General features: G+C 44.6%; 1 protein-coding gene across 1 annotated transcript in view; it reads left to right on the plus strand.

The window, feature by feature from the left end:
* Window positions 1–24,432, plus strand: part of l1camb (L1 cell adhesion molecule, paralog b) — a 252,651-nt gene that overhangs the window by 158,134 nt on the left and 70,085 nt on the right. The window contains exons 4-8 of the mRNA XM_077225092.1: window positions 1,501–1,603; window positions 11,269–11,438; window positions 14,239–14,364; window positions 14,460–14,630; window positions 23,937–24,051. Of these exons, the coding sequence (XP_077081207.1) occupies window positions 1,501–1,603; window positions 11,269–11,438; window positions 14,239–14,364; window positions 14,460–14,630; window positions 23,937–24,051 (685 nt within the window). The remainder of the gene's footprint in view (window positions 1–1,500; window positions 1,604–11,268; window positions 11,439–14,238; window positions 14,365–14,459; window positions 14,631–23,936; window positions 24,052–24,432) is intronic.

The following is a 24,432-nucleotide window of genomic DNA, read 5'->3' on the forward strand; positions in this document are numbered from 1 at the left end:
TCGTCCACTTTGATTTAACAGGGTCCTTCCCACAGGGGTTGGCCCTGAGTAGGCTCTGGTAATGGAACAAGAAGAGAGTGTCGTGCCTCAAGCCCCCCAAGGTTATGCGCAGATGCCTTCATACCCTTTCATCCTTTCAGCAGACCAGGAGAAGACAGATTTATTTGCCCTGTTAGGGCTCTTGAGACATACGTCTGTAGGACTGCTCAATGATGGTAGCTATCTCCATGGCTTCGAGGTGCACTATATGCCCCCTCCTCTGCTAGTGAGAGCTCATTTCACTAAAAGCATGGCATCTTCAAAAGCCTTGTTGACATGAGTCTCCCTCCAAGATGTTTGTGATGCAGCGTGTTTGTCGTCCCCGCACACAGTCCTAACAGTCCTGCCTAAACAGTCTCACACCAGGCCAGATACTTGTCAGTATGGTGCCACTTGTCCGTGGTTATTTCATTCCCTATTGGACCCAAGTTCACTCAAAAGGGAATACAAATGTCAAAGTTCTGATAATAAGTTTAATAATAACAGAGCTCACAAATTCCTCATTAAAAGTAAGTATGAGCCGCAGGATGGTAAGCAGCAGTCCTTCCAGAAGAGAAAACAGACATAGCACTGAAGAATTTAGCCCTCTTCAGAAGGCTCTATTCAGAAGTTACTGGCACAACTGTCAGTTTACAAAATAAAGAAATACAAACATATAAATCTAAAATGGCCAGCACAAAAAGGCAGGCAGATATTTAAAAAAAGATAAAACCACAAAGGGTAAAAGCACAAACTAAATCAAAAAGGGAAATCCACAAACAATGACACAAGCGCTCTTCCTCAGGCAGGATTACAACATACAAACGCCAAATGAAGAAACAGTTCTGCTGAACTCATTCTGTCTAATGAGATCAAAAATTCCTGATCCCTTATGTCTCAAATGTGTTTAAGCTGAACGGAGTAGCCTCAGACACATGTACTGAATAATTTGAGCTTTTGATTTTACATAAATCTGTTTCTCTGTAGGACGCTGTCTCACATCGATAGAAATGCCTCACAGTCTGAGTGCCCGTGCATGACTCTCTCTAACCCTGTTCTTGCTCTCTCTCTCTCTGCAACCCCTGCTTCCTTCTGCGGCTCTTTTAGACACATATAGAAATGGTAAGTACATTGACTTCCTCTTTATGCATACTCCTTTATTTATGGCTCTGTCTCTCTGTATATAAGTGCCCCTTACTGCTGAGTCTTTACATTATAAATTCTCCAAATTAAATGTTCCTGTGCTATGAGACAATATGTTATATTGTGTAATCAAACTGACAAACAAGAGATCACCATTTTGTATTCAAAAGATTGTAGGTGTTATAGTAACAATTGACACAATGAGAAAATACCAGTTGTACAATATTTCAGGAGCATTTATTGTCAGAAGTAACAGTTGCTCTCACATCCATCTGGTGTGAACTAAACCTTTACTCAAAACATTGATATGCTTTCTGTTACAACAATGATTCCCCCCAGTCAAAGAAGCTCCAACGATCACGACTCAACCAAAGTCTCACACCGCTTTCTCTTTGGATGACGTCAATCTGGCCTGTGAGGCAACTGGAAACCCGACGCCCAGGTGAGCATAAGCTGATTTAGAATCCCACATAGCAACATTGTGACGTTCCAGATCCGGCCCACATCTGGCACACATGGAAAGATGATCTGGCCCATATGCAGCGTGGAATGACGTCCCTTGGGTGGCTCACTCCGGCCAGATCTGGGCCACAATCAGGCCATAGCAATGCCACATGTAAGCCGAGAGCAAATAAATAAACCAGAACTGGACCTTATCTGAGCCACAAAATCTATGTATATTAAATATGGAGTCATCTCAGCCTTAATAAGCCTGTTAAGAAGCAGAATCATTGAAGGAAAGAAGAGAACAGAAAAAGAGACAAGCAGAAACACAAATACTACAAATGACTTCAGACACAGTCTTAGATGAAATCAACTGAAGAGAAAAGAAGACATTAAATCTCTAGAGATCTCAGCAGAGGAGGATTAAACAACTCCACAAACAGCATTACCAGCTTCACTTATTTCTAACCAGACTGACTTTATTTCTTTCAGACGTCTACAAAAGTTTTTATTGAGAATTAACAGGGGTTTAAGGGCATTTTCACACCTGAAAGTCCACAACCAAAGTTCACGTTTTGATACATTTTATCCTTTCAGAAAGTTTTGGTTTGGTTTCACACTTCAATTATGCGAGCGCACTAAAGAACTTTACGTGACATACTTGCGTCCTGTCATCATCATCTATGTGGGCTGCATCTTGACTTTGATTGCTTTGTCAATGGACGTGCGTCTGACGTCAGCGTGTTGTCAATACGGTGGGTAACTTTGACAACATGAATGAACAGACGCATATCGTTGCAACTGTATTGTTATTTTTATGGCATAATTACCTGCAGCACCAACTATACACAAGGCTAGTTCAAATTCGCCAAATGAACGTCCTCGCCGTGCGAACATTTTATCGTCGCCGGCAGGAAAGGAGGAGTTGACGTCTTATTATGTCATCAGACCATACTTCAATTAAAAACCTCGTCTCCTCCTCTCTCCATGTGCTACCACGGCTAATTTTCCCTGCCACCTTCTGTTTTTTCGGGTATGCGGGAACCACCGGAACTTCCTGTAAAAGGTCTGAAAGTCCGAACCATACAGAAATGCTTTCACACTAGAAACGAACCAAACCTTTGTTCAGTTTGATCCGGACCAAGACTGCCTCTTTTCGTCCGACCAAATATCATCTGTTTGGTCCGTACCATGGTCCGGGGTAGGTTTCACACCTGTAATTTTGATTCGGCCTAAACTGAAAAGTCCGAAAGTCCGGGCCAAACAAGATAGGTGTGAAAGGGCCCTAACTCGTGTTTCTAAAATGTGTTTCATTTGAAGTCACCATAACAGTGATTAGTGTTTCCATTAGTTGGGCTCTTAACTTTTTTTATATCTTTATATCTTTTGTCTTTTTTGGCTGCTGTGACAGTGTGTTTGTCAAACACATTTGCAGCAGCAAAGAAAGCTAAAGTGAAATGAGATCTGGTAATGATTGTTATCTGTTGATGGCTTCATAATGATCATGAAATAGACCAATTCACTGATTTTTGAATCTAACAATTGTGTTGTACAATTAATATATTCCCATCACAAACCCTGTGTTACCACAGCATGAGATACAGCAGTATTATAACAATCAGTTAGAAGATTTTAACAAACGTGAGCACAAAAAGTTGGTTTACGCTGACACACACAGATATCAGCAATCAGCACATTGTCATGTATTTGTCTCTTGTTTTGTGTGCAGACACATGGCCAGTTGTTTTGGGCTATGTGTTTGCATTGTCTTGTTTTACCTTGTTTCCTTGTTAGTTAATGTTGTATCAGTGTCACCTGTGATTGTGATCACGTGTCCTTACCACGCCCCTTGTTCCCTCGTTAGTATTGATGTTCATCAGTGTCACCAGTACCTTTGTGATTGTGTTCTATGTAAGCTTTCGGTGTTTGTTCCTCAGTGCTGGTTCGTCTTGTTAACATTCGGTTCTGTGAGAACTGTGATCTGTCTGTGAATGTTCCAGTTCCGTTTTATTGTCAAGTCTAGTTATTGTCTTAGTTACTGTTTGTTTGCCCCATCGAGGGTCTTTGTTTTCCGGTGTTACGTTCCGGCTCAAGGAAGTAACAAAAGAAAGGGTTCAGAGTCCAAAAATATATTTAACAATATATTTATTTAAATCTAGGGGTAAGTAATAAAGAAAATAGTTGTTCAACAGTAAATAAACAAACACTTAAGAGGAAAACAATATGAAGGTCCAGCTCCTCAGCACAACTGCAGGCCCCCGGTAGACAGAGGGCAGACATCTTATATCCATCCACAAACTCAAGACAGGTGTGGATCCTTAACTGACAACCTATCAAAAGAGAGAAAAGACAAACAGAAAAAACCCAAAACAAAACTAATCCGTAACACCTCCCCCCTTAAAAAGGGAGAGATTCTCGTTAGAAACTCTACCTTATACAATTTCCAACCCCAAAGCATACATAAGTTTATGAGGAACAAAAACAACCCTACCGGAGTTAACACCAAGTCATTAACCATTACAACTTTCCCAACTCCCCGCATCTCTTGGTTTCGAAACCAGCAATCTCCCGGCGCCTGGAGAAAGCAAAATTAAGGAATAGAAAACCAAAGAAAGAAAAGAGAAGAGGAAAATGATTGTCAAAAGACTTATTCTCCACCACATGGGGCACGGGACAAGGCGTCAGCTAAGACATTATCTACGCCTTTCACATGACGAATCTCCAAAGCATAAGGCTGTAAGAAAAGAGACCACCTAATAAGACGCTGATTTGGATTCTGCAGAGAGTGAAGAAATGTAAGAGGGTTATGGTCGGTGTACACCACAGTGGGCATAGTCCCACAAGACACATAAACCTCAAAATGCTGCAGGGACCAGATCAACGCTAACGCCTCTTTCTCGATAGTCGAATAGTTGGTCTGATATGAATTGAATTTCCGTGAAAAATAGCTGACAGGGCGATCGATACCATTCTCATCAACCTGCAGCAGAACAGCTCCCGCTCCAACCTGACTAGCATCCACCTGAAGTTTGAATGGTTTATCAAGTCGAGGAGCTGTCAGAACAGGAGATGATGTGAGCAAGCGTTTAACATTCTCAAAGGCACTTTCACATTTTGGAGTCCACACAAATTTAGCCTTTGCTTGTAACAAATCCGTGAGCGGGGCAACAACAGAAGAAAAGTTGGGACAAAAACTCCTGTAATACCCAGCCATTCCTAAAAATCTCATCAATTCACGTTTAGTCTGAGGGCTAGGAAATTGGTCAATCGCTATGACTTTAGCACGTACAGGTCGCACTTTGCCCATTCCAACAACCTTGCCCAGGTAAGTCACAGTAGCCCTGGCAAACTCACACTTTGCCAGGTTAACTGTTAGTTTGGCATCTGACAATCGTTCAAACAGTGCACGAATTCGGATAAGGTGTTGATCCCATGTGTCACTATAAATAACAATGTCATCTAGGTACACGGCACATCCCTCTAAACCAGCGGTCACTTTGTTCATTAGCCGCTGAAATGTAGCTGGAGCATTTCTAAGACCAAAACTCATTACGGTGTAAGAATATAGTCCAAACGGAGTAATGAAAGAGGAAATATCCTGTGCTCGGGTGGTCAAAGGCACTTGCCAGTACCCTTTGAGCAAATCAAATTTACTGACAAAAGTAGCTGATCCAACTTGGTCAACACAATCTTCCATCCTAGGCAACGGGTATGAGTCAGGTCTAGTTAGAATATTTACTCGTCTATAGTCAGTGCAAAAACGCTGAGTGCCGTCTGGCTTTCCCACTAACAAACAAGGCGAAGCCCAATCTGAAAAGGAAGGCTTTGCTATGTTGTTTTCAAGCATGTAACTGACTTCAGCCTCCAATTTCTGACGTTTGTCAAACGATACACGATAAAATCGTTGCCGGACAGGTTTAACATCACCAACATCTATATCGTGTTCAATCAAGTGGGTACGAGAAGGAGTATCTGAAAAGAGAACAGAAAACTCAGTCAGCATAGATTTTAACTCGAAACGTTGTTTGCAAGATAAATGTTTTACCCATTCTTCTAGGTTAGCCAAAGTCTCAGAGTTTTTTAGACGAGGTTGTAAGATGACATCATCAGGTGATTTCACATCCTGTTGTACGTCACCTTTTTGACTTAAACTAGCTAGCGCAACTGAGGAAGGAACGACTTCAGGAGCAACATTACGAGAGTAAAAGGGTTTTAATAAATTCACATGGCACAACTGGGTAGGTTTCCTGCGCTCAGGGGTAGAAAGAATATAATTTTGATCAGACACTTTTTTAAGCACAGTGTAAGGTCCTAAAAACCTTGCACAGAAAGGAGAATCTGGTAAAGAAAATAAGGCTGACACCTGATCTCCTGGACTAAACATGCGAACCTCGGACTTACGATCAAACCAGCATTTCATCTTTCCCTGAGTTTTTCTCAACTTTTCTCTTGCCAATTCCCCAGCCAGGACTAGACGTCGACGAAAACCCTGTATATACTGAATCAGACTCTGTGGTGGCTCCTCCGGTAGCGCAGCTTTACTCAGTACTGCCATGGGTCCTCGTACACAATGTCCAAAGACTAACTGATTGGGACTAAATCCTAAACTCTCCTGGATAACCTCACGTGTGGCCAATAACAACCAAGGCAACCCTTCTTCCCAATCACCTTTTAACTCAGTGCAATATGCCCTCAACAAAGATTTTAACGTCTGATGGAAACGCTCTAGGGCACCCTGACTTTCCGCATGGTATGCACTGGACTTGTTATGCCTAATGCCAAGCTGCCGCAGAACTTCTTGAAACATATTAGATGTAAAGTTTGTCCCCTGATCACTCTGAACAACTTTTGGAATTCCAAAAATAGAAATGAACTGGGACAAGGCTTTTACAACTGATCGTGTGGTGATTGAACGCAAAGGAAAAGCCGCAGGATACCGAGTGCTCTGACACATCACGGTCAATAAGTAAACGCTACCAGACTTTGAAGGTGGTAAAGGCCCAACACAATCCACTAGAAGATGCTGAAAAGGCTGTTCCATAACAGGTATGGGATACAAAGGCACAGGTTTTATGGTTTGATTTGGTTTTCCAGTCAGCTGACAGATCGAACAAGTCTTAATATACTGCCTTACGTCACTCTTAATACGAGGCCAGTAAAAGTACTGCAGCAAATGTTGGTAGGTTTTATTTACGCCCAAATGTCCAGACACCCCGCCATGAGCAGAAACCAATACAGAATTTCGCAAAGAAACAGGCACTACTACCTGTATAATTGGTTCCGTCAAACCTCCCTCTGTGTTAGAAGTCCACTTCCGCAATAGTGTCCCATTTTCAATGAAGTACCCATTAACGGAACTCTCTGCTACATCAGGAGACAAAGCAGCATCAAACAGCGAGTTCAGAGATGAATCCTCTTTCTGAGCAGACACCCAAACCTGACGGGGAATAGAAGGCAAAGCAAGGAGACCTGGCACCACTCTCTTAGAGGTTAACAAATCCTTCACATCCCTTAGTTTTGCATCGGCTGACTGTTTACGCATTGCACGCGTGAGTGCACAAGACACAAATACCTCTGGATACTGCTGGGATATATCATTGTCACCCAATGGGGCAGGACAAGTAGCAACCACAGGTGGAGGTGGAACATCACGCCACACACGGTCACCCGCCAGATTATTCCCCAAGATCACTGAAACTCCTTCCATTGGTAGTGAAGGACGGACTCCCATCACAACTGCTCCATTTACTAAATCAGATTGGAGAAACATGTTATGCAGGGGTACAGACAATGTTTGCAACCCAATACCGCGAATCAACACACTGTTCCCTGTATTGGACTCCTGAGTAAAAGGAAGAACAGATTGCAAAATGAATGATTCTGATGCTCCCGTGTCTCGGAGAACCTTAATAGGAACCTTCTCAGTACTTTCAAGCAGTGACACATAGCCTTCTGTAATAAAGGGAGAATATCCAACATCTCCAACATTGCAACGTACCGCTGGTTTCTCCAGATTCTGCAAAATATCAAGACAGCAGTCAGAATTATTATCTGTCTGAACAGACGAAACAGCAAGAGCAGGCTTGGGTTCAGATTTAACACGCATCAGTTTCCCTTTAAGTGCTAAACAATCCTTTTTCCAGTGTCCCTTTAAATGACAATAAGCACACCGGTCATTTTTATCAGCGTAACTTTTAAAACTCCTCTCACCCTTACTATTATCAGCCCAGGCATGACGGACAGTTACATTCTCTGTTGGACTTTCACTGAACTTGAACCTACTTTTCTTGACTTCACATTTATGAGTGAGTACATACTCATCAGTAAGAATGGCAGCCTCCTCCGTAGATGTAACATTACGATCAGTCAGAAAGATGGAAACATGCTCAGACAAAGTGCTTTTAAATTGTTCTAACAGGAACAACTCGTGAAGATTTTCCCGACTAGTTACTCCTGAAGCAGCACACCAGCGATCTAACTGGATCTTTAAATCTCTCACAAACTCACAATACGTCTGTTCTGCAGGTTTTCGCATGTTTCTAAATTTCTGCCGATAGGCTTCTGGCACCAGCTCATAAGCCTTCAGAACAGCCTCCTTAACCTTATGATAATTCTGACTATCACGAACACTCAAAGAGGAGTAAGCTTTTTGTGCCTTACCGGTTAACACACACTGTAACATCAAAGTCTGTTCAGAATCTGGCCATTTCATAACATCTGCCAAGCGCTCAAACAAACTAAAGAATCTGTCTACATCAGTTTCACTAAATTTGGGTATCAGCTTAATATTATTGGCTACATCCAACCCTTTTCTGACAGATCTGGTTAGAGCACTTGCACTGTCCCCCAGTTTACCCTCCTCAATTAACTGAAACCGCAAAGCCTCAACCTCCAATTTACGAATTTCAATTTCACGATTCATTTTCGCCTTTTCTAACTCTAAAAGCATTAGTTCTTTTTGTTGCTCAAAAGAGAACTTGGAAGCAATAACTGAAGTTTGTGCAGCGCTATCATCATCTTCATCAGAATCAACAGGCTTATCAGGATCAAAAACCTCTAACTTAACTAGAGTGGCTTTAACAATTAGTGCAACAGACTCTTTTAACTTTTTTTCTTTGGTGGTTAAGCAGATATCATACTTAGCGGCCACCTCCAATAACTGTTCTTTCGTTAATTGGTCAAAGAATTCCTCACTAGGAGATTCAAAAAATAAGTCTAACTCAGTAGCCATTCTCTATTCTATTCAGCAGAACTCGTAGTCGTTCACTCTGACTTACAAGCACCAAAAAGTGACTATTCCCCCTACTCTCTCTCTCCTCTCCCCTAAAATAACTCAACCCTAGTCTTCATGCCTCCACCAAGAGTCGAGTATCTTTAAGCACTCAAATACCGTCAGATGTATAAACTCACGGACAAACCAGTGAGACATACAATCGCGGCAGTGCTCTCAACTCAGCGTCAGCACTAACCCTAACCCTAACAAACTAAAATAAAAAAAGATCAACGCGATGCGTTGCTAAACCTACCGGGGAACCTCACTATTTGTGCAACAAAATACAGAGTTCGCTGACAAATTACCTTTGTTTCAGCAATCCTAGCTAACCGAGCAGAGTACCAGAGTAAACATACCCATCAAAATCCTGCCAAAGCTAGCCTATCAAAAGAAACAAACGTTTTTACAATGGGAAATATTAAGAGAAATCAATACACTTACCATATCTAATGGTCTATTTTGGGTTCCACTTACTTTCTCTTCAATTGAACCCTATGATGAAGAAAATCCACCGATTTAAAGACACCGAAAACTCTCGCGCACATTTCCCAACAAACACCTGTTTGCTAGCGCCAGAACGCCAAGCCACACGCAGGTGAATCGAATAGTAGCCTAGTCAAATACGCTCCGCCTACACATACACAGGCGCTAGCGAAAAATTTACAAACAATACCTTTTTTTTCAATAGAAGCTTAATATACTGTCTTAATATATTTAAGACAGTTAAATATATTAAGAATTCTAACCAAAAATTCTAACCAAAATTCTAACCAAAAAAAAACTTTGAGGACGAGCCCCCAATTGTTACGTTCCGGCTCAAGGAAGTAACAAAAGAAAGGGTTCAGAGTCCAAAAATATATTTAACAATATATTTATTTAAATCTAGGGGTAAGTAATAAAGAAAATAGTTGTTCAACAGTAAATAAACAAACACTTAAGAGGAAAACAATATGAAGGTCCAGCTCCTCAGCACAACTGCAGGCCCCCGGTAGACAGAGGGCAGACATCTTATATCCATCCACAAACTCAAGACAGGTGTGGATCCTTAACTGACAACCTATCAAAAGAGATAAAAGACAAACAGAAAAAACCCAAAACAAAACTAATCCGTAACATCCGGTTATAAATAAACCGTGTTTTGTGAAAGTTTCTGTCTGCGCTTGGGTTCTATTTAGCGAAACGTGACACACATGAATCTCAACAATGGTGACACAATGTCTCCTGGTCTCATTTCATTTTAACTTTCTTTGCTGCTGCGAATGTGTTTGACAAACACACTGTCACAGCAGCCAAAAAAGATGTAAGGTAAAATTAAAGTTAATAATGGAAATACCCAAATAATGGAAATACTAATCACTGTTATAGTGACTTCAAATGAAACACATTATTTCATCTAATGCTGTGTCTGAAGTCAGTTGTAGTTCTTGTGTTTCTGCTAGTCTCTTTTTCTGTTCTCTTCTTTTCTTCAGTGATTCTGTTTCTTATCTGGCACATTAAGGCTGAGATGATTCCATATTTAATATACACAGATTTTGTGCTTCAGATAAGGTCCAGTTCTGGTTTATTTCTTTGCTCTTGGCTGACAAGTTGCATTGAAATGGCCTGCTTGTGAGATCTGGCAAACAGGAGTGAGCCACCCAAGGGCCGTCATTCCACGCTGCATGTGGGCCAGATCATGTTTCCATGTGTGCCAGATGTAGGCCGTCACAATGCTGCTATGTGGGCTAAACCACTGAAGCAGCACTTTGTCATCAGATTATTCAGGTCATCAAATCATTAGCAAAACTGAAAAGGGGTGTCGAATAAATAAAAAATGTGCAGTACTGTGGATTACCAGACACTGGTTTAAAATATCTGCAAATACTACTTTTGAATTGATGAAATTCGTCAGATCAGAATATCATAAATAAAGTGATTGATCTTCACTTTGAATCATTATTGGGGATTTGTGTCCCTTTCTAAAATCTCTCTAGTCATAATATTTCTGTCATATACTGTATTTATGCTCAGTTGTGGTTAGCTTTGGTAATAGTTGTGTATGAGTAATCCTTGGTGTGAAATGATGAATCTCAAAATCATACAGTCACTGATGTATATGTGGAGTGACAGCAGCTGATCCTAAACCTGACACCACCAAATTATGAATCAAGCATAAATAAACTTTTGAACGAGGTCATATGTGTAAATTGAGCTAGTATTTTGTAGACATAGACATGTGTCTATATGAAACCATTTATTATAGCTTATTCAGGGCAGTAGATTTTGCATGTAAACTTTTGACTAGCACTGTATATACACTGTATATTCCTTTGTTTGTTATCTCTCCATCTTTCTATCTTTATTTGCTGTAGTTTTAAGATGGTCTTTCTGTTTTTATCTCCCACGGAAAGTTTCCGTTGGGTCAAAGATGGAAAGCAGTTTGGGGAGGTTCTGCTGAAGTCTGGAAGCCTGACAGCGGGTCCAGATGAGGAGCTGAAATCGTATCAGGGCTCGTACCGCTGCTATGTGGCGAACGAGCTGGGAACGGCCGTCTCAGACCTGGTGCACCTGATCACAGAGTGTGAGTCTGTCCTCAAGCACTGGCTCACTGCCTCAGTGTTTGGAATAACTTAGTGTTCTTAATATTTGTAATATATACACAAAATCAAGCACAACAGACTATCTAACAATATAATATAACAACAAACATAATATACATACTAAGACTCAACATGTAAACAAGTCAACAGCGTGTGATCTTTGTTGACATAATTGGAGATAAACTAGTCTGATTCAAAGAGGAATATCAGAAGGCTAAGTCCTGCCTGTGGATGAGAAGAGGAGCTGGGATAGAGGAGGAGCTGGGGATAGAGGGATAGAGGAGGAGCTGGGGATAGAGGGATAGAAGAGGAGTTGGGGATAGAGGAGGAGCTGGGGATAGAGGGATAGAGGAGGAGCTGGGGATAGAGGAGGAGCTGGGGATAGAGGGATAGAGGAGGAGCTGGGGATAGAGGAGGAGCTGGGGATAGAGGAGGAGCTGGGCATAGAGGAGGAGCTGGGGATAGATGGATAGAGGAGGAGCTGGGGATAGAGGAGGAGCTGGGGATAGAGGGATAGAAGAGGAGTTGGGGATAGAGGAGGAGCTGGGGATAGAGGGATAGAGGAGGAGCTGGGGATAGAGGAGGAGCTGAGGATAGAGGGATAGAGGAGGAGCTGGGGATAGAGGAGGAGCTGAGGATAGAGGAGGAGATGGGGATAGAGGGATAGAGGAGGAGCTGGGGATAGAGGAGGAGCTAGGGATAGAGGAGGAGCTGGGGATAGAGGAGGAGCTGGGGATAGAGGGATAGAGGAGGAGCTGGGGATAGAGGAGGAGCTGGGATAGAGGAGGAGCTAGGGATAGAGGAGGAGCTGGGGATAGAGGAGGAGCTGGGGATAGAGGGATAGAGGAGGAGCTGGGGATAGAGGAGGAGCTGGGGATAGAGGGATAGAGGAGGAGCTGGGGATAGAGGAGGGTAGTTAGCTCCTGATCAACACCAAATGGACCTTATATAGGGATGCTGTGATAGGCGTCATATTCCTATAGGTAGATGTGGATCAGCTAAGAGTCAGCTGATGCGAGCTTGACTGATGTGACCTGCCAGAACTAACACTACACTCGATATCTATATAAATGGCTGGATTGCCCATGACGTCATAAAAAGTGAAGCTACCGTGCCGTCATATTAGTATTCCCACACATTCTATTGAATTAATAGGAAACCATCTGCATTTAATGAGAAAATATTACCTTACGAGTCAACGTTTTTACATCTTAAGTCTCCCAGTACATTCTTACAACTCAAACACCCTAAATATTTAAATGGTTATTTGTTTGAACTCAGGATTTTCCGGGAACTTATTAAAAGTTACATTCATCTTCATTACAGTAGCAACTATCAGATCAGCTAACGGACGAGACACCTCAGAATTTATATTACTAATGTCAATGATTATTCTGAAATCTAAATACAGATTTATGCTTTGTAAGGCATATATTCTATGTATAGCTTTCCTGCCAGAAAATACCATAAACATTACAGATAACACAAGTGTACATTGATTGGCAGAACGCATGCGAAACACCGGCACCCACCACTTTTAAAAAGCTGTGTAAACAAACAGTTTATAGCCTATATATTTACCCCACAAACATGGAAAATAGCGATAGATGGATCGACACTGAAGTCAAGTCGCACTTCTCAACCTTTACAATAAGGAGAATATCCAACACAACTTGGAAGGGACCAAGCGAATTATGTATTTCTGCTCCGCTAGCGACAATGACGCTGTACATTTCCTTTGTTTAATAGTGTATTAAATAGGATTATTAAACCAATCTAATGAAGACAGAGAATAAAAGCGCTGTGTGCACAGGCTCATACATAAACTTAAGTTCTCGGGGATCGAAGTGGTGGCTACAGCTCCTATAACTACCCAGTGTGAAAGCCCCTATTACAACCCTAAGGTACTACAATGCACCTTTTTAGGGGCTGATAGGTACAAAGATGTCCCTATAAAGGCCAGGTATACTCCAGGTTGATATGATAAGATGATTTTCTTATGCTTCATGAAAAAATGCTTGCTGTTTCTCAATTTTGTTGTGTGTTTATTTTGTTATTGAGAATGTTCAACAGTTTACCCCTAAGCAAAGAACGGGAAAAAAAACTTTGCTGTGAGTATATCAGGGCCTTATGAGTTCTGCCCCATTGACAAGCTGTTGTACCCCTATCAGTGCAAGTAAAAGTTTAGCACCTTCTCTTTTTTCTGACAGTGTATATCACATTGTTTCAAAGCAGCTTTGAAAATCATGATGTTGATGTTCATAACATCTTAATATCTTCATGCCTTATTGTTGCATTTAACAGATTAGAGCTGAGTGATCATTTTAAGTGTTTAATTTTGTTATGATACATGCAATCAAGCAATTGAGATTTGCTATACACTGTACTTGGGTGTATTGTATTGTATGTGAGCATGAGACAATGTTAAGGCCAAAACACACTGCACCGACAAGATGCTGATTAACGCCAACGGTCATTATATTGTAGTACGTCACTTTCCCAGACATTCAAATACCTGACAAACACAGATTCAACATGGTCAATCGAAAACGAGAGTTGTCCAACGCCGACAGGAGTAACACACTTATCTGACAAAACCTGTCAAGTGTCTGTCCCAGTCCGTCTGTGAAGTGTGAGTTGGCCTGGGTGACTATGAGGTCAAACCTCTATCTTTGTGATGACATAAACATGCCAGGACCCTTGGATCAATAGTGAGTTTAATCAACTGAACAATGAACATTGTATGCATAGACACATTAAAGTGTTATTTCTATTTCACAGCCATCCCAACCCTGGCCAGAGAGAGGAAGCAGGAACGAAGACCGTTTGTGGAAGGAGAAAGCACAGTCCTCTACTGTAACCCTCCAAGGAGCTCTGTCGCTCCCAAAATACACTGGATGGACAAGCGTAAATTTCCTAATGAGTCTAATTCTGCTTAATTAGATTACCATGCATTACACTTTACTTGATTGAACTGAATCCCATTCCTCTCTTTTTGTCAGAATTGCACCACATTCCTCTGAGTGAGCGAGTAACCATAAGTCTGGATGGAAACCTGTACTTTGCCAACTTAATAGTCAATGACAGCAGAGAAGACTTCACCTGCAATGCCCACTACACCACTGCCAGCGTCATCCTGCCTAAAGAGCCCATTGCCATCAACGTCACAGACTGTGGGTGAACCTTCTTCTGCCAGTGATTAGTACACATTACATATTTTATTTTTATAACAGAACCCATGGATACTTTACAAAGCAGAACAAAAAGAAGGGAACTGAAGCATGCCCAAAGAGCAAAAAAAAGCATTGAAAAAGCATCAAAAATAGCATTCCAGTGATAAATTGGGGCAAAATGTAAAAAAAAAATTAAAAAAAATGAATATATATATATCTTCAAATGGTAGACCAATAGGTGACGTTGTCACCAACTTAAAATAGCATTGTCAGGTGATGACTATATGAGAACGTACCCAAATAGCAACATTGTGACGGCCCAGATCCGGCCCACATCTAGCACATGTGGAAAGATGATCTGGCCCACATGCAGCGTGGAATGAAGGTTGTGCTTCACTCCAAAACTTTACCCCATACTATAGCCTAGGGCCACGCACCCGAGGCTGATAGAAGAGGTAAGTTATGAGACATAATAGAGGCCAGATCAGTAATGAGCCTCATATAGGAAAATATAGGAATGGGCCTTATAAAGGGCCAAGCTCCTTCTTTATATTGTGTATAGAACTGTAGTTCAGGTTTATCCAGGACCAGACAGACGTCGGGCCTTATAGTTGTAGAAATCGTGCTTAGACACTTTATTTATACGGAAAGAACCCTTGCTTGCAAAGCGGGAACTTCCAGGTTATAAAACCTCATATATGTGGACGGTGAGGCCCAGCCGGCCGCCGCACAAATATCTTCAATTGGTATTCCACTCAACCCTGCCCATGATGAGGCCATTCCTCTCGTGGAATGAGCTCTGATACCTATGGGACAACGGAGGCCCTTAGACTCATAAGCCAGCGAGATAGCATCAACTATCCAAAGTGACAGTCCCTGCTTCGTCACCGCGAGGCCTCTGGTGCGGCCACCGAAGCATACGAAGAGCTGTTCTGACTGCCTGAAGGGGGCAAATAGACTCTGAGAGCCCTCACAGGGCAGAGTAGATTCGTGTCTCTTTCGTCTTCTGACGAGGGAAGAGCTGACAGCAAAATGACAAGCACTCTGAACGGAGTCGAGAGCACTTTAGGAACATACCCGAGGAATACTCTAGGGTCATTGGACCCAAATTCAAGCCAGGAAGCACTCACTGAGAGTGCTTGCAAATCACCCAATCGCTTGACTGATGCCACTGCTAGCAAGAGAGCAGTTTTGAGCGAAAGAGGCTTCAGGGCAGCAGACTGAAGTGGCTTGAAAGGGGCCCTTTTCATGTCCTCCAGTGCCATGGAAAGGTCCCAAATAGGTATAGAGGCGGGTCGAGGCGGGTTTAGCCTTCTGGCCCCCTTGAGGAAGCGCACGACAAGGTCGTTTCTTCCTAGTGATTGCCCGACCACATGAACGTGAAATGCTGCTATGGCTGCCACATATACTTTGAGCGTGGAGGGGTGTGACCCGCGTCCAAAAGCTCTTGTTGAAAGGAAAGTACCCTTGTCACTCCACATGAGTAGGGGTCCAGGCTCTGTGCTGTGCAGCAGCCGGAGAACACTGACCATTTTAGCATAAAGACGCCTGGATGAAGGCGCTCTTGCTTCAGAAATGGTATTTAGCACCCTTTCCGGAAGGTTCCCGGATACCCATTGAGGGGCCATACATATCAGGACGGGGATGCCAGATAGTCCAGTTCGCTTGGGTGAGGAGATCTCTCCTCAGCGGTATCGACCATGGGGCTGATTCCAGAAACTGAGTCAACTCGGAGAACCATAGCTGGTTCCTCCAGAGCGGGGCTACCAAGAGCACTGCACACTTGCTCTCCCTGATCCGTTTGATGACCTGAGGCGAAGAGGTCGACCTCTGCCTAGCCGAAGATGCTCCATACCAGCTGAACCATTTGCGGGTGAAGAGACCATTCCCCCGGGGGAACATTGTCTCTGGATAGCATATCCGCACCCTGGTTCAGAATGCCTGGCACGTGCGCCGCTCTCAGCGGGCGCAGGTTGAGCTGAGTCAATAGCAAGAGTTGTTTGGTTATGGTGTGCACTGTGCAGGTTGCTCGACCCGAGCCCACTTTGGCGCTTTATATAGTAAATCACTGACATGTTGTCCGTTGTCCGTGGGAACAGTGCTTATGTGCAGGGGTGCATACTTCATAGTGGGCTCACCGTCTACATTTATTAAACTTCCGGTGCGAGCCGAAGGGCGAACTGACACTGTGGGAACAGTGCTTATGTGCGTACTTTATTGTGGGCACACATCCTACACTTATGAGCCGGAGGGGAAACAGACAGAAAAGTGCTCTTTTCGTGTTGTGTTTGCGTCGCCGTTAAAACAGCGTTTTTTTGCAGGCGTGCATGTTTCAATAAAAATTGGTTGACTGCAATGTTGGCATCTCCAGCCGCCTGTACTAAAAAGGGGACTGGGAGATGTGAAAAAGTATTTTTGGAGGGTGATCCGGCCGCGGCGGGACTCAACCACCGTCTTTTCCTTCCTGTCATTCTTGCTAGGAAGGCTTCTGAGGCTCGTGGTCCTACACAATCTTGGGTCGGGGTCCCTGGCGCTCTGGGAACTGCTGTCGTCTCGTTGAACGAGAGCGGTGACGGACTTTAGCCGCTGGACGGGGCTGAGAGACCGGCGGCGCTGGCTTTGCTGGCTGAGGGAGCGGCGCTTTCTTATGGTGGCCGAAGCAGAGCTGGAACGTTTGGGGAGGAAGTGGCGCATTGCTTGTGACGCTTTCTGTGCCTCTGTGAAAAGCTCCGTGAAACCCTTTTCCACTGAGCCAAACAGGCCGGTGGTGGAGATATGGGAGTCCAGAAAAGCGGCCCTGTCTGCATCCTTTATCTCCGTTAAGGTTGACCAAAGATGTCGCTCTAGCACCGTCAAGTTCGCCATGCTTCTACCAATCGCCTGGGCGGTTGATTTAGTGGCTGAGAGGGGCGCTGGTCTGCCTGTGTGAACAGGACCGAACAACACCTGGAAACTTGCTCTTTTAGATAATGAGTTCGCAGTGGCAAACACACTAGTTTTGCTTTTAAAAGGATATATGCGTGCTGGATGGCACAGCAAAACAGCGAGTTGAAGGCGGTGTCCAGTCGAAGACAAGGAAGCCGGCGTCCTCAGAACGTCTCAGGTTACTATTGTAACCATAGTTCCCTGAGAACAGGGAACGAGACGATGCGTCCATCGACGCCATGGGAACGCCCCCAGCGTGACTGCGTCTGAAGCATCTATGTCAACTAGTCCAATGGAAAGAATGAGCGTCACGGGCGGGTGACGTCATGACCAGGATATGATAAAAGCACATCCGGTGCAAACCGGCATTAGCTTCGAAAATTGCCGAAGCAAGCCGATCACAGGGATGCAGGAAGTATGGCAGGGTGACGCATCGTCTCGTTCCCTGTTCTCAGGGAACTATGGTTACAATAGTAACCTGAGACGTTCCCTTACGAAGGGAACTCAACGATGCGTCCATCGACGCCATGGGAACGAGAATACCCAAAGCGCCAGAATTCCAAGTACCTGAGTGTCAGTCTGTTGTAACTAAGCACTAAGCACCTGAGAACCTGGGGCAGCATCCAGGTCCAAGCTGTAAAACCTCATGAATGTGAGCGGTGAGGACCAGCCCGCCGCATCACAAACGTCTTGGAGAGAACTCCAGATAATACGCTTAGAAGCCATACTCCTAGTGGAATGAGCCCTGACCACCAAATGGTTGGCCAGAAGACTCACAAGCAAAAAGAATAGTCTCGACTATCTATATGCTCAATAGGTTGGATTTTCTCGACAGAGAAGTCCGATGAACATAAGTGTCCAGTGCTCGCACTGGCACAAGAGGTTCAGCTTTTCCTGGTCCGAAAAATGGGGGAGGACAGAAACCTGCAGCACAATAGGCCTCGGAATAATGGTAGGCACCTTTGGAACATATCCATGTTTCGGGTAAGATTGCCTTGGCCATCCCGGTGCACTCAAGGCAGGTGGGGACCGAAAGGGCCTGAAGGTCTGACTCTTATAGGGACGAAATAGCTAGCAGAAAATAGTCTTAAAAGAAAGGAACTTCTCTGAGACCAAATCTAAGGGCTCGAAGGGAGCCCCAGATAGGCCTTCTAGAACTATTGCAAGGTCCCAAGCCAGCACCTTAGTGCAAGTTGCATGCCTCAGCCTCAAAGTGCCACGAAGGAAACGAGTGATCAGGGGGTCTCGACCCAAAAATGTACTACCCACCAGGGCGTGGAAAGCCGCAATGGCCGCCACACATATTATACCTTATGCGTGGAAGGACATAGACCTGATACAAAGCATTCTTGCAGAAACTCGAATACTGTGTTTACTGAACAGTTAACCGGATCCCACTGACGCTGGTAACACCAAGAAGTGAAAAACTCTCGAAATAGTGAATATAGTTTCCTCGTAGCGGGAGCTCTGGAGCTTAGAATGGTCTAAACAACCTCGGTTGAGAGACCACTCTCTATGAGTTGGGCCCCCTCAGAGGCCAAACCCACAGTTCCCAAATCCCCTGCCGGGGGTGCAATATTGCATCCCCTGCCTGAGACAGAAGGTCTCTCCTGATCGGGACCTCCAAGGGAGGTCCGTCGAGGAGAAAAATTAGGTCCGCAAACCAAATTCAGCTCGGCCAGGGTGGTGCTACTAAATAGGCTTATTCCATCCTGGCGGATTCACTCCAGAACTCCTGGGAGCAGAGCAACGGAGGGAAATGCGTACAGACGTAGCCTCGGCCACGTCTGCACCATAGCATCCAGCCCCGAGGGGACTGGTTGAGTGAGGGATAACCAGAGTGGACAGTGCGTCGTATGCTGAGACGAGAACAAATCCACTTCTGCCTGGCCGTAAAACTCCCATATTTGCTCCACCGCCTCGGGGTGGAGTCCCCTGGCCTCAGCCCCTGCCTCGACAGGGTGTCTGCTCCAATATTCTGGCCCCCCCTGGAATATACACTGCCCTCAGACAGCTTAATTTCTTGAGGGACCAAAATAAGAGGCCACCAACGTGTTGTCTGTGGGTCAAGAACCAGAGTTTCCTCCATATAACCAAGGCGCGGGGATACTGCCGCGTGATCTTGATCGTAAGGAGTGGGTTTCCCCTCAGGGAGAACCCTCTGGTCCTGAGCCACCTCTGTAAAGGTCTCACGTACAGCAGGTCAAAGGGTATCACATTGGACGCTGCTGCCCTGAGGCCTAACAGTCACTGTTCCAGAACAACACATGATGGCCCCTCAGGTCTGGGAGGAGATGTCTCAACGCATTGAAGACGACCATCATCTCTAGGCAATTCATGTGCCAAGAGAGATGATGACTCCTCCACAAGCCCTGAGCTGAGCGGCCTTCCAATACCGCTCCCCAGCCGGTGAGGGAAGCATCTGTCGAGATCACAACTCGATGGCAAAGAGCTCCCAACACCGGACCCTGGGTTAAGAACCAGTGTTTCCTCCATATAACCAAGGTGCGGAGACACCGCCGCGTGATCTTGATCATACGAAGTGGGTTTCCCCTCGGGGAGAACCCTCTGGTCCTAAGCCACCACTGTAAAGGTCTCATGTACAGCAGGCCAAAAGTTATCCCGTTGGACGCTGCTGTCACAAGACCCAACAGTCTCTCTAACTGTTTTACAGTGCGTGACTGGCCTAGCCTCAGCTCTTTTGCGGCTGTTAGGATAGCAGCTACACGAACGGGCGACAGAGTGGCCCGCATCGTCACTGAATCCCATACCACACCAAGGAAAGTGGTTCTCTGTACTGGAGAAAGCACACTCTTCTTGGCATTGAGCCTCAACCCCAACATCTGCATAGGAGCGAGAACGACACCTCGGTGCCGAACCGCTAACTGTTCTGATTCCGCTAGAATCAGCCAGTCATCTATGCAATTCAGAATGCATATACACTGCAGCCTGGCGGGGCCAGAGCTGCGTCTACACGCTTCGTGAATGTGCGGGGTGATAGAGCTAGACCGAAAGGAAGTGCCTGATACTGGTGTTCTTTGCCCCAAAGAAAACCTCAGGAACCTCCTGTGCTGAGGGAGGATGGAGATATGGAAGTATGCGTCTTTTAGATCTATCGTGACAAACCAGTCCTCGGATCTGATTTGAGTCACGATCTGTTTGAGTGTCAGCATTTTGGAATTGAGTTCCAGCACCAAACACTCCAACAGACGAAGATCTAGAATGTGACGCAGCTCTCCATCCTTTTTTGGAACAATGAGATAACGACTGTAAAGACCCGACGCAATGTCGGGCGAGTACACCTGCTCTATAGCTTCCTTTGCTAACAGGGCCTTTACCTCTTGCTCCATTACCAGAGCCTGCTCGGGATGCACCACTGTGGGCAGCACCCCGTTGTAACGAGGAGGACGAGAACCAAACTGGATTCTGTATCCTTTCTCTACAATCTGCAGGACCCAATGAGAAATATTCGGCAGAAGCTTCCACGCTGCCAGAAAATTTACTAAGGGAACCAGCCTCTCGAGGCTGGTCTCTGGTGTTATCGAGACAGCCAATTCCGGAGCCTGAAACATAATGGCAGGAACTACCTGAACTGGCCGCTCTAAGGCCCCCCTCAGAGGGCGCGAAACCGATGCTGTGCCGCAGCATAGCATCAGCGACTCGCTGGAGACCGCTGCGCCCTGAAGCACCGAGGGTGGCAGGGTTGGCAGAACGGTCTCGTGAGGACCCCGAAATGGAACGGGCACAGTAAAATGAGGTGTACACCGCTCCACTTCGGTCGGGGCTGTCCTCACAGGCCTGATGCGTGAACATCAGGACCTTTTTTTCTTTTGAGCCGCAGCCTTCTCAGCGTGAAGAACGGTCCTCGGATCCGGCTTCTGCTTTGAAGGCTTTGGCTGCTGTGTTGTGTATGAGAAACTAGACGGCTGGAGCTGCTCACGCCCAGCAGCCCCAGGGGGTTGGACATAGCGAGGGAGAGATTATCTTGTATCTTTCTCTATGATTCCCATCAAATTGAGCCAGAGGTGTCTCTCAGTGACCACAAGGGCTGCCATCCCTGAGAGATAAATCTGTGGCCCGACGGAGTTCTCAAACCCCATCGGGCCAAACTCCCTCACTTCTGTCCAAATACCGCAGCAGGTCAGCCTGATATGCTTGTAGCACTGCTATGATGTGCAAGCAGGCCCATGCTAGACCCACTGCCATATATGCTTTTCCCACTAGATTAAAAAATAGTTTTCTTTAATGGTTTAGTGAGAGAAGCCGACGCCTTCAGGTACGATACTGAACCGGGAGACAGATAGCTCGCAAGCGTCTGTTCTACCCGGGGTATAGCCATACCCTCTTAACCCCCAAATATCTGAATATACATGAATGTGGGGGCTAAAAGACAAGAGGAGTAAGGCTTTTTCCATGATCTAGACAGCTCGCTGTGCAGATCGGGAAAAATGGAAGGCCCCGTGATGGAGGTGGAAAAATAGAGGGAAGGAAACTCATTTAATTTATTTTATTTTTAGGACGAGTGCCCCCTTATTTCTGCTGGCCATAAATATTTAATTTATCTACAGCCTTAGTAAACACTTCCACCAGCTTATTATTTTTTATATATATTTTTCATATATATTCACTTTATTTTATATATAATATATAAACTATCATATATATATATATAGGCTATATTTCTCATACGCTGGGGAAAGAGATGGCAAATTCACTTCCCCCATGATTGTGTCACTTTCAATGCCCAGCACATCTACCTCCTCGGAGGTAGAGCACTGAAGCATTGATTTCTCTCTCTCCCCGGGCGGAAGAGACCGCAGCGCGGGCTTCCGAGACCGGCGAGAGAGCACTGGATCCCTCGTGGAAAGGGAGGAGATAAGATCCGCGGACCCGTCTCCAACCCCGTAAAGAGATCCTATTCGCGATCCACAGGAATGCATTCTCCGCGCTGCCTCGGCAGACGCGGGACCTGTCACCCTGAGAATTGCGAGCCCGGCCACTTTCCTCGAAAAGTGACAGGCGGGAGCGGAGCATGCGAAGCGAAAGCTTCTCACAATGTTGGCAATCAGCCCCCTCGGAGGCTGATACCGCATGCTCTACTCCCAAACACATCACACAAAGCTCGTGTGTGTCCCTACTCGTTAAATAGCGCGAGCAGGGAGAACACAGAGTTGTGCAATTGTTTAGTTTCCATAAATATATATATATCAGACAGACAACAGTAAATATAACAGACAGTTTGACACAGATCGCTTGCTGAGGCAACAGAAGCTAATGCCGGTTTGCACCGGATGTGCTTTTATCATATCCTGGTCATGACGTCACCCGCCCGTGACGCTCATTCTTTCCATTGGACTAGTTGACATAGATGCTTCAGACGCAGTCACGCTGGGGGCGTTCCCATGGCGTCGATGGACGCATCGTTGAGTTCCCTTCGTAAGGGAACTGCTTGGCAGGTCGCTCTGTTCTGCTGAAGCCTTTCGACTGCGGCGGTGAAGGCTTCTAAAACCGGAGGTCACCGAAATGGAACTTGCTGAAAGAGATTAAATCTGAATTCTATGGCAAAAATGGGGGCTTATATAGCTATAAGCCACGCTTATACTGGCGGGCTCTGACGCGCCCTGGCGCGAAGCGACCTGATTGGTTTGTGCATCATAGCCGACTCGCCATAGGTTCGTGCAGTTGCCGCAGTTCAGCCAATGAGCGTGCTAGATGCTCAGCTATATGTCTGCTGTGCAACTGCACTGGGTTTTAAAATTTGACTTAAAATTAATACTCTCCAGAAAAGGAGTTTTCCCTTAGCGTAAGCTAACTTACGCAATACAAGAGACCTCTTGAAAGGGAACTCAGATATTTTGTTGTAAATTAAAAAGTAATATGTTACCTTACTAGTTACTTGAAAAAAGTAACTCGTTATGTAACTCACTACCCTCAACACTGCTGATATCTAAATTCTTGAACTTTTTTATTTACTTTAAAGGACTGAACATATTTACAGAGAAGATTTGTTCTGAATTCATGGAGGTCCAAGCTTTAGTCCTGCATATCCCGATGGCCAGTACAGTTTCTTTTACAACTGTCCATGAGCAGGGATACAAAAAAGTACAATCTCTAGTTTTCACGAAGCCCAGACCTGATCTTCAGAACTGGAACTGGAAGGCCGACTTCAGACCAGGCCTCATAGCCCAGTACTTTGCCTCACTAATGCTCTTGAATCTTACTTACTTTACACTTGTTTAAATAATTGTGGCAAAAACAGACAATAAGACATGAAACGTGCTGAAGTTTCCATTTCTTTTTGGCAAAAGGTAATGCAAGAGAGCCTTTTGAAATTACTAAAACTTAGTTGTGGGATTGAATGGTGTTCTCCTGTTTTCACAGCAAATTTAGTGGTGAAGAGCCGGCGGCCCCAGCTGCTCCAGCCCACAGGATCCCACAGCTCTTATCTGGTGCTCAGGGGCCAAACGCTGACTCTAGAGTGTATCCCAGAGGGCCTGTGAGTGTTCAGCCAATCTCTTACCATGCTGGGTTTAAACAAACCTCCACTACTGCACACATTGTTTGATTGAAATCTGCTTTACAATCTGCTGTAATGCACTTCTGATTATTAATACACTAGCAATAATATAGTAATTCTGATTTTCTTATGTTTTAAGGCTAATTATTAGAATGTTAACTTTAACAAATAATATAATAACATTTTAATATTACGTATATGAACATGTTTACATTAGTTTACACATTTAATTTATTTATTTAGACACTTTAAATGTCTGAGTAAAGAAGTATGACGATGCGTCAGAATGTGTCAGGAAATTTGCTCGTCTTGCACATTTAATAGTCAAAGCTTTGTTTTCAGGAATATACGTACAGAGTG

This window comes from Siphateles boraxobius, unplaced genomic scaffold (genome assembly GCF_051911475.1).
Source record: "Siphateles boraxobius isolate OS27281-9 unplaced genomic scaffold, OSU_SipBor_1 99, whole genome shotgun sequence".
Taxonomy (NCBI): domain Eukaryota; kingdom Metazoa; phylum Chordata; class Actinopteri; order Cypriniformes; family Leuciscidae; genus Siphateles; species Siphateles boraxobius.